This window comes from Felis catus, chromosome C1 (assembly GCF_018350175.1).
Source record: "Felis catus isolate Fca126 chromosome C1, F.catus_Fca126_mat1.0, whole genome shotgun sequence".
NCBI lineage: Eukaryota > Metazoa > Chordata > Mammalia > Carnivora > Felidae > Felis > Felis catus.
In genome coordinates, this window is record NC_058375.1 from 118921040 (window position 1) to 118939088 (window position 18049).

The 18049-nt window shown below is 40.4% G+C and overlaps 1 protein-coding gene across 15 annotated transcripts in view; it reads left to right on the forward strand.

The window, feature by feature from the left end:
- The window catches only part of CC1H2orf76 (chromosome C1 C2orf76 homolog), a 92605-nt gene extending 76239 nt beyond the window's left edge, over positions 1–16366 (forward strand). For 14 of the 15 annotated variants that reach the window (XM_045033679.1, XM_023259253.2, XM_023259250.2 and 11 more), the window contains 2 exons: positions 7722–7803; positions 16188–16366. In XM_045033679.1, coding sequence (XP_044889614.1) covers positions 7722–7803; positions 16188–16264 — 159 coding nt within the window. In that variant the 3' untranslated portion in view covers positions 16265–16366. Of the gene's footprint in view, positions 1–7721; positions 7804–8602; positions 8670–16187 lie in introns of all 15 variants that reach the window. The other variant, XM_045033675.1, reaches the window with a different exon arrangement.
- Positions 16367–18049: the final 1683 nt, after the last annotated feature.

The window sequence follows — 18049 nt, forward strand, 5'->3', positions numbered from 1 at the left end:
CCAAGCAGGGCTCAAACTCATGAACCGTGAGATCACGACCTGAGCCAAAATCAAGAGTCAGATGCTTACCTGAGCCACCCGGGCATCCCAAAGAATACATGTTCTATATCAAGCGAATATTTAAAATAAAATAAACATAAGCATAAAACTTGGTAAAGTAAATTTAGGTTACAAAAAAAAAAAAAAAAAAAAAAAGAGGAAACCACTTGTTATCTGGCAGTTCAATATCTTTGATTTTCTTAATTGTGTACCAGAAGAAAAGAGCCAAAAGCAGGTAAAAATAATTTGCTTTTTCTGACCTCTTTCTGTGTGTAAGAGAAGGTCCAGGACTCTGGCTCTTGGGAACATGCCTTCAAGTTGCACACAGGGCATGGCCTGCAGTCTTAATGGTATCTTACCTGCTCTGGAGAAAGCTGTTTATTTATCATGTGTTTATATGTCTATTTTCTTACTTTTTTAGAGTAATGTATTTATAAAGCCACAATCAAAGATTTGCTTCTCATACAAGCTAAAGCGATCTTTTTTCTTGAATGTCAATGACTTTGTATCGACTCCTCATTAAAGCTGTAACCTTAGTCTATTATACAAACTAGTCAAGGATGAGGGACCATAATCTGTTCTTCATATCTCCAATATCTAGCATAATGCCTCATTCATAAGAGTGTTTTTATAACAATTTAAAAAATTTTGTTATGTTTATTTATTTTTGAGAGTGAGACAGACAGAGGGTAAACTGGAGAGAGACAGAGAAAGAGGGAGACACAGAATCCAAAGCAGTCTCCAGGCTCTGAGCTGTCAGCCCAGAGCCTGATGAGGGGCTCGAACTCACAGACCACAAGATCATGACCTGAGCCGAAGTCAGATGCTTCACCGACTGGGCCACCCAGGCACACCATTGATTTTTGAATTAAGTATTTATTTTTGAATTCACCTAATTTCATTGTCTTCTCTAGTCATAGATGCCTACCATAAACTCAGTCAGCCTTCAAATAAATGTATACCAGACATTACAAAGAAAATGGCATCAGGGTATGGCTATCAACTGTGAATTAGTACCTTCAAAAAACATTTGTTTTTTCTTGTAGCTTAAAATAACACACATTTATTCTCTTCTAGTTTTGGAGGCCAGAAGTCCAAAATTAGTTTCACTGGGCTAAAATCAAGGTGCTGGTGGGACTAGTTCTTTCCAGTAATTTTACTTTTTTATACCACGGATTATATGTACCAATTTGACGTTACCCCTTGTCAGATGCTTTAAAATTCAGTGCCACATGTGTCCAGGCTGCGGTGTGGAATCTGCACTTTGTGTGAGTGCTAGAATGTCCCTCCACTATGGCCGCCGACTTCATTCTTTTTCTGGGACAGGAGGGTTTACAACCTTGTCTCTAAAATGTGGAGAATAGGAAGTTTGGGCTTGTTGTAGAGGGAGAAAAATATATACGTATACATACATGTGCGTGTGCGTGTGTATATACATACATACATACATATGTACATGTATACATACATATGTGTGTACATACATATGTGCATGTATACATACATATGTATACATACATACACACACATGCACATATATATATATATATAATAAAGTTATAAGGAAACAATATGCTCTTTGAAAAGGTTGTGAAATAGAGTGATGTCATTCTCCATTCAGTGTTGCATTTTTACATTGTTGGACTTGTCCATATGATCGTACGATTAGGTACAAAGACCTGATGCATAATATTCAAATACTCAATATCATGACATTTAAAAAAAAAATCAGAAAATTTTCCTTTTGTAGTTGGAAATCTATTAGAATTGTTTCTTATGTTAAAAATGGTTTTTAAGTTTATTTATTTTGAGAGAGAGAGTGGAGCAGGGGCAGAGAGAGAGAGGGAAAGAGAGAATCCTGGGCAGGCTCCGTGCTGCCAGTGCAGAACCCATCATGGGACTTGAACTCATGAACTGTGAGATCATGACCTGAGCCGAAACCAAGAGTCTGATGCTTAACCAACTGAGCCACCAGGAGCCCGTTTCTTATATTTTAAACACATGTTCCAACCTGGCATGTTAGAGTTATAGAATTAGAGCTTATCTTTCCAGTTGAACAATGTCTTTATTTAAAGAAATAAAGTTGCTTTAGAATATTTCTGGAATCTGGCTTTATAAATTTTCATCTAAGCCATAACCATTCTAGTTAAGTACAGACTATACACCCCAGGGATGGTTCTTCCATGTTTCCTCTTCAGCTTTTTATAAGGAAAGGGGTTAATATATTTTTACAGATACAGATTTAAAACTTAAGAAAAACTTTACCCCAAAGCCCTCATTTGTGCTTTATCCAGCTTCCAGTCATTTTTCTCATTTCCCCATCTGCATTCTGTTTTCTGTTTTCTGTTCCTCATCTGTGGGGCTTGTAAAGCAACCCTGGACCAGCGACCAGCCCATCAGTTTTCCAACAACCCAGCAACCCAGCTGTAGTTTTAGTCTCCTTCCTCAGCCAGAGGAAGAGACTTCCAATTGTCTTTTTTTTTTTTTTAATTTTTTTTTCAACGTTTTTTATTTATTTTTGGGACAGAGAGAGACAGAGCATGAACAGGGGAGGGGCAGAGAGAGAGGGAGACACAGAATTGGAAACAGGCTCCAGGCTCCGAGCCATCAGCCCAGAGCCTGACGTGGGGCTCGAACTCACAGACCGCGAGATCGTGACCTGGCTGAAGTCGGACGCTTAACCGACTGCGCCACCCAGGCGCCCCGACTTCCAACTGTCTTAATGACCTTGATCACAAAGGCATTTCCCCCATTTCCTCAATTTTCTACTTTTAGAGACTTCTTAATTACCAGGTATCTACAGAAATTTCTTCCCACTATTACAATGAAACTATCTGGATACCTTCCTGTGAGAGCCTCCTGTTTGGAGGAGCCTACTGTTTGGAGCTCACGAGCTCAGTTTTTTGTTTTTTGTTTTTCCCAATGTTTATTTATTTTTGAGAGACAGAGAGACAGAGCACGAGCAGGGGAGGGGCAGAGAGAGAGACAGGGGGAGACACAGAATCCGAAGCAGGCTCCAGGCTCTGAGCTGTCAGCACAGAGCCCAACACAAGGCTTGAACCCATGAATCATGAGACCATGATCTGAGCTGAAGTCAGATGCTCAACTGACTGAGCCACCCAGGTGCCCCTGAGCTCAGTTTTTGTTGAATGAATGAGTCAATCAATAGTACAGTGTAAATAATTACCGTAATATGATTTATGGTTATCAAGAAAATGTACCTGTGTGTGTACTATGGGGCTGTTTGTAAAGTCAGAATAATTCCTATTAAAGAGTTTTAAAATGAAAACTCTAGGGGCGCCTGGGTGGCTCAGTTGGTTGGGCGCCCATCTTCGGCTCAGGTTATGATCTCGAGGTTCTTGGGTTTGGGCCCCACATCGGGCTCCGTGCTGACAGCTCAGAGCCTGGAGTCTGCTTTGGATTCTGTGTCTCCCTCTCTCTCTGTCCCTCCCCTACTTGTGCTCAAATAAATTCAAAAATAAATAAACATTAAAAAATTGTTTTTAAATAAAAACTCTAATTTCTCCTATTTTGTGAGTTTGGAAACCAGGTAACTACTCTTGTTAAAAGTTTATGAGAGGAAGAAGTCATACCCTGCAAGAAATTTTTTAAGAAATGTGTAAGATCTTTAAGAAGAAAACTTCAAAATGCTAGTGAGGGTTATTCAGTTGTCCAGGTCCATTGAACTGAACTCCCCTGAAGATCTTTGCATTTTATTTATGTGAAATTCTACCTCAATTTAACAAAAAAAAAAATAGACACACCAAAAGGATCCAACATAAGACTTAAATGGAAATGCTTAGGGTATTTGGATAGGAAGATGCACCAGCTTGAAGATGTCTGTTTTCTCTTAGTTAACTTACGAATTTAATGTCACCCCAATAAAATACAGCAGCAGTTGTGTATATATGAATTAAAGAAGCTGATTGTAATACTAATATGCAAAAAGTAAGAACAGTCAGGAAAAGGAAGAGAAAGGAGAGTGGCCAGCCCTGACATGTATTAGCCATATGATTAAAGTAAATAAAACAGCGTAGTAACTGGCACATGAACTGTTAGGTGAATGGCACAGAATTAAAAGTACAGAAAGAGACCCAAATATATACGGGAATTTAGTGTATAGTAAATTCAAAGCTGTAGAGAAAATATGGAGGATTCTGTAAGTGTTACTGGGACAACTGGGGAGACGTCCAGAAAACAGCTAAATTGAATCCGTATTCTTTTCTTCATGCCAAAAGAAATATCCATCGGGTTAATGACTTAAGTATGACAGTAGAGCCCACAGGTAAGAATGTAGATGAAACCGATTGAACATGGGTAGATCATTTGTTCACGCCAGGTGATGGGTACGTGGAGGGTTCAGTATGCTGCTCGGTATACAGTGTATGTTTGAGATTCTCCATAATTAAAAGCTTAGAAGAAATGAAATTGATGAACATGTTTGAAGAAAACGTGAAATTTTAGAAGGAATTTTGGAATGAAGGCCGTTCTAAGTAAGATGTAGAAAACCCAGAAACTGTAAGAAAAATTGCTAAGTTTACTTCATGTATTTATTCAACAGGCATTCAGCACTTTTACTAGAAAAAAAAACATTATAAGAAAAAAATCAAGGAAGGAATGAACACTGGAGCAAAATTTTCTTTTTTTTCTTTTTTTTTAACTTTATTTTTGATTTTTTAAAATTTACATCCAAATTAGTTAGTATATAGTGAAGCAATGATTTCAGTAGATTCCTTAATGCCCTTTGCCCATTTAGCCCATCCCCCCCTCAACCCCTCCAGCAACCCTCAGTTTGTTCTCCATATTTATGAGTCTCTTCTGTTTGGAGCAAAATTTTCTAAGTTATATTACAGACAAGGCCTAATTTTCTTAGTGTGTGTGTGTGTGTGTGTGTGTGTGTGTGTGTGTGTGTGTATTACAATTCTATTTAAAAAATTATCATTTGAGGGGCATCTGGCTGGCTCAGAACAGCATGTAACTCTTGATCTCGGGGTTATGAGTTCAAGTCCCATGTTGGGTATAGAGATTACTTAAAAATAAAGTCTTTTTTAAAAAATTATCCTCTGAGCCCATTAAAAAACAAAATATTTATGGCTTTACTCAAAATAAATACAAATTAAGACTGCACATAATCTTCATCTGTTAGGTTGCCAAAGATCAGACGGTGTTGATAATACGCCGTGTCAGGGGGGCTGTGAGAAACAGGTACTCTCAGCAATTGGTAGCGTTCCTGTAAAGTGGTACCACTTCTGTGAAGCATAATTTAGCAATATCTGCCAGAAAAAAAATTGTGTGTATTCTCTGACCCAACGGTTCTACTTCTGGGAATTTATCTTACATATAAAACTTGTGCAAAATCTATCTTCGCCATAAAACTTGTATGTATGCAAAATGACACACGTATGAGAGGTTATTTGTTGCAGGGTTCTTTACGGTGGCAAGAGATGGAAACAATCTAATGGCCATCAGTGAGGACAGAGTGTGTGTATGTGTGTTTGTGTCTCTTCAGTGGAATACCCTGCAGCCTTGCTACATTATGAGGCATCTCGTATAGCGATTTGGAATGATTTTAAGCTATGTTTTAAGAGAAAAGAGCAAAGTGTTAGAATATAGCGTACAATATGCTGTTATTTGTTTGAAAAATTTTACATGCACATTTCTGCCTGCATGAACATATACAGAGACAGTGTCTGGAAGGATACACCAGAATTAGTAGAAGTTATTTGTAGGAGAACTGGGCACCTGGTAGACAGGGATTGGAAGGAGACGTACTTTACACTCCATCCATATGCACTTGGAGAATTTTGTATTATGAGTTTGTTACCTATTCTAAAATGATTTGTTTTAAATAACATTCCCCCGCCCCCCGTCCCCCCCCCCCCCCCCAGCCGCCGCCCGTTTAATCTCTGTGCTCTGGAGATCAAGCCCTGTGTTCTCTAGTAGGTGAAGTTGTGAACTGTGGAGCATGGCTTCTGGGCCTTCTATTTTGGCTGCTGGAGTGGCCTTTCTGTTGACTCTCCCTCTTAACCATATTCTAGAAATAGACTATGTTGCTAAGCAGCTGCATTCTGGTTGACAAGTGGACTGTGTGTTCATCTCTGTGTGCTTTTTGGGGGCAGATATCAACTCAAAGTCTTCTCCTATAGTTATAATATTTAACTGGATTTGTAAAAAAAAAAAAAAAATCATTGGAGGACAGATTCATCCACTACCACCTGAAACCTCATCGTGAAAGGGTACAGTCAATATCACATGGGATCAAGTTAATATGACATGGGATCCTGTGTTTACTCGATAGGGCAAGGTTTTTAGATACATGGAGGTAAGCTTGTTTTTCCCGGAAGTCAAGCTGGCCAGAGCTCAGGCTTCAGTTCCATGTACTCTGGGTCTGTTTCGTAACCTCTCTGTTTCTTGAAATACTGTGAGGATGAGATGATGATGATGGTGATGGTAGTGGTGGTGATGATCGTGGTGGTGGTGGTGGCGGTGATGATGATGGTGGTGATGATGATGATGATAATGGTGGTGGTGGTGATGATGGTGATGGTGGTAGTGATTATGATGATGGTGGTAGTTGTGGCGATGATGATGGTGGTGGCAATGATGATAATGGTGGTGATGGTGGTGGTGGTGGTGGTGGTGGTGGTGGTGATGGTGGTGGTGGTGGTGATGGTGGTAGTGGTTGTGGGGATGATGATAATGATGATGGTGGTGGTGATGATGATAATGATGGTGATGGTGGTGGTGGTGGTGATGGTGGTGGTGATGATGATGATGGTGGCAGTGGTTGTGGCAATGATGATGGTGGTGGTGATGATGGTGGTGGTGGTGATAATGATGGTGGTAGTCGTTGTGGCAATGATGGTGGTGGTGGTGATGATGGTGATGATGATGATGGTAGTGATGATGGTGGTAGTGGTTGTGGCGATGATGATGATGATGGTGGTGGTGATAATGATGGTGATGGTGGTGGTGATGATGATGATGGTGGTAGTGGTTGTGGCAATGATGGTGGTGGTGATGATGGTGGTGGTGGTGGTGATGATGATGATGGTGGTGGTAGTCGTTGTGGCGATGATGGTGGTGGTGGTGATGATGGTGATGATGATGATGGTGGTGGTGATGATGGTGGTGGTGGTTGTGGCGATGATGATGATAATGGTAGTGGTGGTGGTGATGATGGTGATGGTGGTCTCCTGAAACACTGTGAGGATGAGATGATGATGATGGTAATGACAACGATGACGACAGCAACAACAGAATAGCAGCAGCTAACGTGGAGAGTCCTTGCTCTGTGACGGATAACATATTGACGGTTTCATCTCATTTCATCTTCACCACAGGGCAAAAGAGAAGATTCCTTCCTCTCCCCTTTTCTACAAAGGAGGAAACTAAGTCTTGGAGAGGCTGTGTAGTTTGGTGAGAACACACAGCGGGGCATTGGTGGAAACCAAATTTTAATCTGGACCTGGTGCCAAAGCCCTGTGCTCCCCAGCCCTTGCGGAGCGAGCACACATAATGGGTGTTCACATGTGTGTGCTTCTGCCCTGTCGGTGGTGGGAACAGCATGTGACTCCGGTTATTGCCGTGACCCAGGGTAACAATCCTGTGTCTTCAAGAAGTCTTACCAAACACAAAGCACCTATCAGTACTGGTAAGATGCAGGTTTTCTTTCTTTCCAGACGAATGAGCTTGTGTTGAGTTTGGAAGATGACGACAGACTCATGCTGAAGGAAGACAGCACGCTGCGAGCCGCTGGAATCGGTGAGCGAGAGGGGCCCTGCGGTGCTGGAGGGGCGCTCGCTCCCCCAGCCTCTCTGCTGACGCCCGGCTGATGTTTGGATAACTCACCGCAAAGTAAATGCTACCCTGGGTGCTCTTTACACTCCCTGATAATTATTCAGAGGAGGAGGACGAGAATGATGTACATTCAGATCATTTGACCGAGGGCAGGAGATATCTGCTCTCCAAATGTGCAGAATGCAAATAGTTCTTTTCAGCAGGTATGCTCAGAATTCTGCCCAGAGTTATTTTAAGTGATTGACAGGTTATTACTCACTTAATAACCTACTTACTCTTATCAGCATCATTTGAACTGACGGTTTGAGAGAAACGGACCTGGTAGAAGTAACGTGGAATAATGAAGTAAGATGTTGTTTGTATAACGTGCAGCGCAGTTTCTAATAGTCTTCTGGATCACTCAGGGCCGCCAAGCCGTGGAATTTCAAGCAGGAGCCTAGTGTGTGCGGTTGAAAAGGGGCCCCACCTAGCTCTTCAACCTGCGTGTGGTTCTGTTTTAAAGAAATACCATGTGCCATGTTTTGTGACCATTAGATGTCACTCTAATTCTGCGTATGTACACCTAAAGAGATCATCTGGCAACAGCAGTGAAGATTTTCAGAGGTGTGAGCAGTTAAAGGCACTATGCCTCTGACGTACCTCTGCGGTCAGTGACTCTAATGAAACAGCACAGATCACACTTCCTTCATAATTATTTACATGTACTGGTTAAGGGGTACTCTAAGTGAGGTCCCTGTTAGGAAGCTTTCCATCTTTTTGGCAGGTGTTCTCTTGAGTCATTTTAGTGACATATGTCAGGAATTCAGTTTCGAAGGATCCGTGTGGCTAAGGTAAGTTCCTGACATGTCTTCTAATTTAAGTAGGATTTTGTATAACACGTTACAAAATCTTAGACTGACTTTCCCTGTTTGTTTCCACTATTAGCTGGATTTAGTGTCTTTTCATATCATAAGTAGGTAAGATTGCTATTGTTTGCAAACACGGTTTTTATTTTGGCATTTATTTCTTCAAATGCTGTTATCTTATTACAGCAAGTGGCACCTGTGTTATTGACGCATACAGCACCTAGAAGTTAGCCCCGCTTGTCACTAACGCATAAAGCTGTAATTATTATAACAGATTGCTGTGGTATTCATGTACGGGTTGAAAGCTCCATGGAAAAGATCAGAAGCAAACTAAAAAAGAAGTCAGAGTTTGCAATATGATACAGTTTTGACATCTCAAATGAGTGGGGAAAGAGTGAATTAGCCAGAAAATGATGTCAGGCCCATTGCCAAAGCATTCAGGAAAATAAAATTTAAATCCTTATCTCAATCTTTATTCCAAAAAAAATTGTGGATTGATTAAATGTCACAATGTAAAAAAAATTCTTTTTAAATAAAATGTAGCTTAGTAATTTCATAATCATGGGGAGAAGAGCTCTCCAAGCATGACTTTGAAGGCAGAGCCATAAATCGGGGCGAAGTGATATATTTGACCACGTAAAAACTAAAAATTGTAAACAGAGTTAAAGCAGAAGCACCAAACTATGAAAAAATACTTTGTATATGACAAAAAAGTTATTAGCCTGAATTGATAAAAGCTCTTATAATTAGCTTGAAAAAGATAAGAAATCCTACTGGTGGAAGAAATAGCTAACATATGAGAAATAGTTCAGCCTTATTAGTCCTGAGAGAGAGAGATACATGATGATAGATGCTATTTTATGTAGTAATAGTAATCTAGTGGTTAAGAATTAGAGACTGGAGCCAGAGCGCTTGGGTTTACAACCTCATTCTGCCACTTACTGGCTGGGTGACCTTGGACAAGTACCAATTTGTTATTTATTATTTCTTTTAAACATTAAAAAACATTTTTAAAAAATATTTATTTTTGAGAAATAGAGCACGAACAGGGGAGGGGCACAGAGAGAGGGAGACACAGAATCCGAAGCTGGCTCCAGGCTCCAAGCTGTCAGCATACAGCCTGACATGGGGCTCGAACCCATGAACCGTGAAATCATGACCCGAGCCAAAGTCGGCCGCTTAACCAACTGAGCTGCCCAGGCTCCCTGACAAGTAGTGGTTTCAAGACTAGCAGACATGAAGAAAAGTGGTAGTATCCAAGAGAATGTTGGGAAGTGGATACTCTTTTGTACTACTCTTGGGAATGTATATTACCTTTAACTTCCTGTAGGTCAGTTTGGCCAATGAGACTTTCTCACTCCTTAACTTTGTCTTGTATCTGTTACCAGGCCAACAGGAGTACGCTTCCTCAAACTCTGTGACTCCCAGGAGGTTGAGATGTGCCTTCAGAGGGGTGGCAGGGGTTCTCTCACCTTCCCTGTTTGTGAAATCACTGGTGTAGAGCTTTCTTTATTGAATGGAAATAGAATATATTGTGTGATACCATTACTGTTTAAAGTATATGTTTACACATCTGTATGTGTATATGGAGAAAAGATCATGTAACAAAATTTTAGAAATGGTTCTTCGGGCGGTGGCACTTTAAACAATTGATTTTTTTTTCCTCTCCATATTGTCTAATTGTTCTTGTAGTGGAAAATTTTTATACAGTTCACATATACTAATTTGTAAATTAAGGAACCAATTTTAAAGAATAGACTCCTGAAAATTGGTTTGAGTGAGGGCTCTGCATTTCACTTATTTTGTGACCTTTGGGAAGCCATTTAGTGTTTTTGAATGTTCTGATCTCTATAACACAAAACAGAACCAATTAGACCTGTGTCAGACTGTTGTCTTAAGAGTTGAATGAAAAAAATCTATGAAAGCATCTGGAACGATGTCCGTAGAGACAGTCAGAAATACTTGTTTGGAAACCATTTTGGAGAAGGCAGTTGGCAAATGTGAGTTGTTGGTTTAATTGTCAATCTCAGACTCCGGTATGGGCACCTGGGTGGCTCAGTCGGTTATGTGTGCGACTTCGGCTCAGATCATGATCTCACAGTTTGTGAGTTCGAGCCCCACGTCAGGCTCTGTGCCGACAGCTCGGAACCTGGAGCCTGCTTTGGATTCTGCGTCTCCCTTTGTCTCTACCCCTCCCCTGCACAAGCTCGCTTGCGTGTGCGCTCGCTCTCTCTCTCTCTCTCTCTCTCTCTCTCAAAAAGTAAATAAATAAACATTAAGAAAAATTAAAAAACACTTTCAGACTCATGTAATGAACTACCTGTGAAGGTAAGCATCAAATCCACCTTTTTGTCATTCCTGTTTTAAAGCCATGGGTCTTTGGGGAGAATCAGATCCTTTCCACGAGTCCCAGGGTGGTACAAGAACCTTGCAAGCCCCTAGCCCTGCTCAGGGGTGACGCTAGGCCCAGCCTGAGTGGCTCTCCTGTCCCACAACGTCCCTCCGTGTTGCCTGGGGCCGTGTAGCTGTACCCTGGAGAAGCTTCATTTAACACCTAGAGGAGGAGGCGACGGGCCCTGGAGACCAACCAAAAATTCTAAGTGGGAGTAGAGTTGTAAAAACGACCCTTGAAGTGTGCAACTTTTCTAGGGAATTGCCGCTCCCTCAGTGCTGTGTCTGGTTAGGTTTTTAAGAGGTTTAAGGGAAAAATTCGAAGTCGTCCCTCTCCCTTTGCACCACTTGATCTTGCTGTAGAGCTGTCACTCTGCCATCACAGCCAGTTGCCACGGGAATAATGCCAATGTAACAAATTTATCATTATGACTTTCCTGCAGAATTCATGAAAGGGAAAGAAGGACTGTGTGTGTGGAGGGGAAATTAGGGGAACAAACTTGTTTGAAGATCTCTTTTCTCACGGAGAAATTCTCCAGTTCCTGCTCCGACCTTTTATCTGCATTGCAGATCCCAATTGTATATTCTGCGCCTGACGTCAGGGCAAATTTTCGCTTGCGGACTCAGAGCTAAAAGACAGAAGTAAAGAGATTTGCTTTTTGGAAGGAAGAAGAAAGCTTGGCTCAGAACTGTTATTTGTAGTCGAAAGATTTTTACCTTGTTATTAATGATTGTGGTTTTGTGCACTGATTCCCCTAAGTGGTAGATTTGCATGTAAGTATTTTGGGGGTATCTCTTTCCTTTTGCAACACTCTGCCACTATTATCTTTTGAGGCTTCTTTCCTTAGGAAAGACATGGTGGCAGGGTAACTCTTTCCAACCAGTTGTGTTTTGCTGGAAATATTTTAAGACAAGATACAGTGGGCCAAACCAGAAGTGCTGATCTGAGGGAAGAGTTTGCATAAAACCAGATCCTGTGATCCTTCCAAAGCTCCCTTGTGGTCTGTTTTCCTCCTGCGTGTCACCTCTTGGTGCCTGCCCACGACCAGATCCCTGACTCTGTGCCCAGCACCTTCTGATGACCTCACACGTACAGCTGATATTGTGGGATTCTTTGGCTTCCATTCCTTTTTTTTTTTTTAATTTTTTTTTTTAACATTTATTTATTTTTGAGACAGAGACAGAGCATGAATGGGGGAGGGGCAGAGAGAGAAGGAGACACAGAATCGGAAGCAGGCTCCAGGCTCTGAGCCATCAGCCCAGAGCCTGACGCGGGGCTCGAACTCACAGACCGCGAGATCGTGACCTGGCTGAAGTCGGACGCTTAACCGACTGCGCCACCCAGGTACCCCTGGCTTCCATTCCTTTATCGGGCTCGTGTTTGATTTGTGTTTCCTGAAGGTTTGGGTCCCTTTCCCATTCTCTTCTGGGTAGTAATATCTTCGGGCGGACGTGCTCTTCTCCCTTGACAGCGCAGGAAGGGGGCTGTTCTGTACTTTAAGCATCAACACAGTGATAGTCTGGTACCCAGGGAAGTAGGTGCTAGACCCAGGAAATTGGGCTTCCAGAGCAAGAGGTCTGGACTGTTTCCTTTCTGCCTTCCCCTCACCATTGTGGACATCACAGGCCTGTGTCCAGTCTGTCAAAGGTCAGATTTCTTTTACTATTCGTTTTCTTCAAACTGTAGCTTGAAACCCTCTCTGCCAGCTGATCTCAGGAACACCAGACGCTTGAAGCAAACATAAAATAAAAACCACTGTGTTTGGGAACTTTCTGCCGGATCCCTTTGGTGCAAAGTTAGAAATATAACTCAGCTGTGAGCACAGTTTTGAATGATTTGTACATTGGGATTTTGTGACCCTGGCAAGGGTAAGATGTATTCCTGGACCAGGAGAGAGGGCAGAACTTTGTCCTTTTGGTCTCAAATTGCCGCAGAAACCAAACCTCGCTCTTCCCGTATTTTGTGTGTGTGTGTGTGTGTGTGTGTGTGTGTGTGTGTGTGTGTGTGTGTGTGTGTGTACGTGTGTCCATAATCTGCAATTATTATCACATTACAGACTGCCTTGATCATTATCTGTCCCACAGAGTCAGCGCACAGGTCTCTGTCTCTTCTCAGACAACAGTTACTGTGCCTTATGCTACATTGGTGCTGACTAGTACAGGCCAGGGCGTTTGAAACTGCAATAAATCCTTGTCGATGGGTGAGTTTTTTGAAATAAGCTAGTTAAGGAGTTTAAGCAGATTGCCTTCAATTTTCCTTGAGATTTCACATTTAAAATTGGTTTTTCTTACATCCTTTTATGTAAAGTCATTATTATTTTCCTTTTAAAGGTGAACGTATATGGTGTCTGACCTGTTTGGACACATGGTATACAATTATTCATTTCATTTTCAAAGTTTGAATGTCCTGGCTTATGTTCATTTCAGCAAACTTGAAAGTCTGTATTAAAATGGTGCGTGGTATTTGAAGGATTCCTACTTGATATCATTTGATAGTAAGACAAAGGATGAACTGGCAATGTATTTATTGCGTTTTAGATTTTACATTCATTTCAGATCCACTTGCCAAGGCGCTGTGCACCCGAGTGCCCTGTCGCCTACAGCACATTTAATTTAAAATCAGGTGCCCTGGGGGACTGGCACACAGTAGCCTTCCCGAGGGTTCTTCTGGAGCCATTTTAAATAGAATTGGAGAGGCAAGAATTTAAGGGATGATGGTGCGAAAGGGTGATTATGGAGAGGTCTTGAAAATCTTTTGTAATTTGTTTTCATTTTAAATTCACAAGTAAATTTGCATCCTCAGTACAGGAAATCGTTGTCTCAAACATTTTCAACAGAATTTTATAGATTTTAAAAAACATTCCATTTTGTTTGAGGACCACATTACTAAAGTTTACAATACATCTTAAGTCTTACTTTTTAATGTTCCGAGTAACCTGCTTTGAATTTGTGTCTTGTTTTCCAGTTTTTTAAGGGTATCAGTTTTACCAGCCTGAAGTTTTTGAGTGTAATCCATTTTGTCAGTCTTGGTTTTTTTTTTTTTTTTTTTTGAGGAAAAGTATTCATCTGGAAATAAAATCTTGATCTTAGGAGGATCTCATTTTGAGCCTGTATTATGGGAGAAGGCGTAAATACTTTAGATAAATAATGAGTTGATCTGTAAGTTAATTAAACCCGAGCAAACCTGCATGTCAAAACAAAAATGCTTCGTCAGTGTTTTCTTTACATCCGCTTATTCTGAACCTGTTACTGCGGTACTGAGGAACCATACGATCCATCCCTTTCTCAAAAGGGGTACAGATAAATGTCAGCTGCAGTAAGTGAAAACCGTAATTACAGTTAGTGTGTATTGAGCAAAGTGCTGTGTGGGCAAAGCACTGTGTAAAGTTCTGTATGTAAATAGCACATCCTAGATAACACTTTGCGTTGTGATTATTAAGAACAGGGTGCCTTTTGCCCATTCTCCATTTGAAGAACGATTAGCATCGCTTGTAAATGATATCGGTCTACCTTTGGGCTTGCTTCACTTCAAAAAAGGAAACCCCGGGAGCTTTTTGTAGAAAGGACAGACCCCAAAACATCTTCTCTTTGAATACTGAATTTTCTGAAGCCCCCTCGTCAACAGTTTACTGATTCCAAGTGCGGGGCCTCTTAGCCATTCTTCTAAAGGCTGTTTTCTTGTAAAATGTAGCTGTACGTGAGCTTCTGGTTTGCCTGGCCTGCATTTGTTTACAGCCCCTCCTCACCGATTCTCCGTTTCTCTCTGCCCACCTCCTCCCCACCCCCAGGCTCATTGTGCCGAGATTGTAATCTGATTTTCATCAAGATTCATCTTCACTTAATCTTGAAGATGCAGTGAGACTGGAATGAGGATCTGAGACTATGGGTGTCTTTATTTTCTTCTTTCCACATTTCTGGGTTTTCTGTAATGAGCACGGGCAACTCATGGTTGAGAAACAATAAATTTGATATTCTTAAGACCAGCATTTTTTTTTTTTTAACTGAAGTGCTGTGCCAGGCTCCTTAATTTCATTCTTTTGTGGTAAATTCTAGCGATGAGATGAGTTTGGTAAACTAAGAGACCCGGGGGTGGTAATCCTTGGCATCTTTCCCTATTATCCTATTTATTTGGCTTGAAGAGTTTTACTTGTCTGTTTTTAGAGGATATGTTAATTGAGTGATCAGTATTCATTACAAATAATCTTGTCTGTTTTCTTGTCGAGATTCTGAAGGCCCTTTTGCTCTTTCTGTAAAAGCTAAGCAGACTGTATTAACTTCTGGTTTAATTTAAAAAACGAATGTGGAACTTGTTGGCGCACACCTTAAAGAATTGCATGTTTAATAATTGGAAGGCTTTCCATCAGATTTGTCTCCAGTCTGAATTAATAATGTTGCTGACTTATTGTTTTAGAAGACGGAGTCCTTGACCTGCTGGGTTGAAAGAATGTGACTGCTTTGCCCCTCTGTGGGTCCTTTAGCTGTGCTATATCCCCTGTGAATAATTAGAGGTGTTTGAAGGTATTGCGGTAGAAGCCAATTTGTGTCTTTCACTTTGCATATTGTTGAAGCCTCATGAATTAGTCATAAGCAGGCAAAAAATTAACTTCTTCAGACACATATTTTGATGGGTCATGAGGGAGAATGTAAAGTGATCTGTAAAGTATTCTACTGATCCTCTAAGTATTAAATTATTATACCTACAGGCTAATTTCAGAGAGAGAAAAAAAGAGCATTCTTCCTCCGCCTTCAGTAACCGAGCAGCAAATTTGGGGAAAAAAAAATAAACGTTAATTTTCTAGGACTGTTAAGAGGTCTATAACATGAGCAATTTTATGGTTTCCTGGACACCAGAGTCTTGTACGAATTCTTGTTTTTAATTGTTTTCTTGGGTATTTTTCTTTTTAATTTTAAATTATTCGAGTTCAGAATTCTTCCAACAACAACCGATACTTCTTGTTGATTTGATGAAATGTGAAACCAAACAAGTAACTCATTTTTCTCACTTTCGGCGTCTGAAACACTGAATCAGAGTAATATGGATTTCAATACTTGCTTAAAAATCTAGTTTTACATTAACATTTTTTTTCCATTGTCTTTTTTTTTTTTTTCCAGCTCATGAAACTGAAATTGCATTCTTCTGTGAAGAAGATTATAAGAACTACAAAGCTAATCCCATTTCATCCTGGTGAAAACCCTTTGGGGGCTCCCTTTTTGCATACCTGTCTTAAGCTCTTTATCCCACTAGTGAGTTTTTTTTTTTTTGAAATTGATAAATAAACCTAAAAAATTAATCGTAGGCTCTGCGATTTTTGCTGAAGTCTGTGGTGTTTTCTGTCCCTGCAGGTCTGTACTTTTTCTTTTTTTCTTGTTGTAAAATAATGTATTTATTTATGAGAAAAAAAACATACGATTTTTTTTTTTAAGTGAAAGAAATGGTTATCCAAAAATCATCATGGACGATTGGTTCTCTAGTCATAACTTATTTTTCTGAAATTAGGGGTTATTTGGGTGGCTTGCATGTTGGGTTCCTTAAAAAGATTGGAAGATGGGGAGCCTGGGTGGCTCAGTCAGTTAAGCGTCCAACTTGAGATTCTCTCTCTCCCTGCCACTCTCTCTCTCTCTCTCTGCCCCTCCCCTACACGTGCTCTCTTGCATGTGTCCACCCTGTCTCTCAAATAATAAATTTCAAAAATAATTTTTTTAATAAGAAAAGAATATAAGACTAAGGTCATTGTTCATTTTGTGTTCTTCCCATGGTTTCCATTAGAGCCACTGTGGACCGTTACCATCTTTGGTTAGCAGAGATTATGAGTCTCTCATGACCACCAGTGGCATCTTTTTGGCCACAGTGAGAGGTTTTCTGATGTAAGAGTGTTTCTTTTCTTTTCATATTTTAGCCCACACAAATAACACGACTGATTTCCCACCCCCCGAGCTGTGTTTCCTTACTTCAAGAGCAAACTATAATAGAACCAAACTCATTTCTTTGGAGAGAAAAGGTAGCAGGATGTTTGCACTTCTGGAAGAAAATTGTTCACTGAGAACAAGTCTAAGTCATGGAAGGTACATTTTTTTCAAAATAATATAATACTCTGGGTTCCCTATAATGGCTACTACCAGTTCCTAAAGAGTCCTGATTTCAAAGGGGCCTCTCGGACAGCATGTGGATCTAATGAGAACTCCTACGAAGTTAGTCGGCCCTGGAATTATTCCAAGAACCCTCAAAATTGCTAGTAGGACAAATTGGTTTCATTGTGGTAGAGGCCAACTTAAAAAAAAAAAATCAGCTTTGGAAGTCTGATTAACATAATCAAAATATGGTTTTTTGGGGCTTGTTGAAAGATTTAGTATAGTAGAGCCTTATTTAAAAGAGAAAGTTTATTCATGGTTTCATTCATTAAAAAAGGGCTGAATGGACCAATGACCCAGGCTCCCGAGGAGTGAATAAACACTTAAATAAGACACAGTTTTTGCCTCAGCAAGTGGGGAAAGATATTTAAGCAAGTAATTTTAATATAGTAACAATGGAAGCTGCCATGGGAACAATGGATGATGGGATAGTTAATTCTATATTCTGTGCAGGCTTAGTTTTTATTTTTATTTATTTGTTTTTTTTTTTAAGTTTATTTTGAGAGAGAAGAGAGCTGGGGAGGGGTAGAGAGAGAATCCCGAGCAAGCTCCATGCTGTGAATATGGAGCCCGAAATAGGGCTCTGTCCCACAAACTGCAATCATGACCTGAGCCAAAAGTAAGAGTTGAACACTTAACCAACTGAGCCACCCAGGTGCCCTGGGTTAATTTTTATTTTAAAAGAAGTATCCGTTGAGCTTTTTTTAAAAGATTGAATAGGAATTTTTACTTAGTAGAAAATAAGGGAAAAGCTTTTAGGAAGAGGGACCAGCATGTGTAAAGGCAAAATGCTGTTAAAGAACTTGGGATTTTCCGCAGGAAGTTACAGATTTCAATGTACTAGA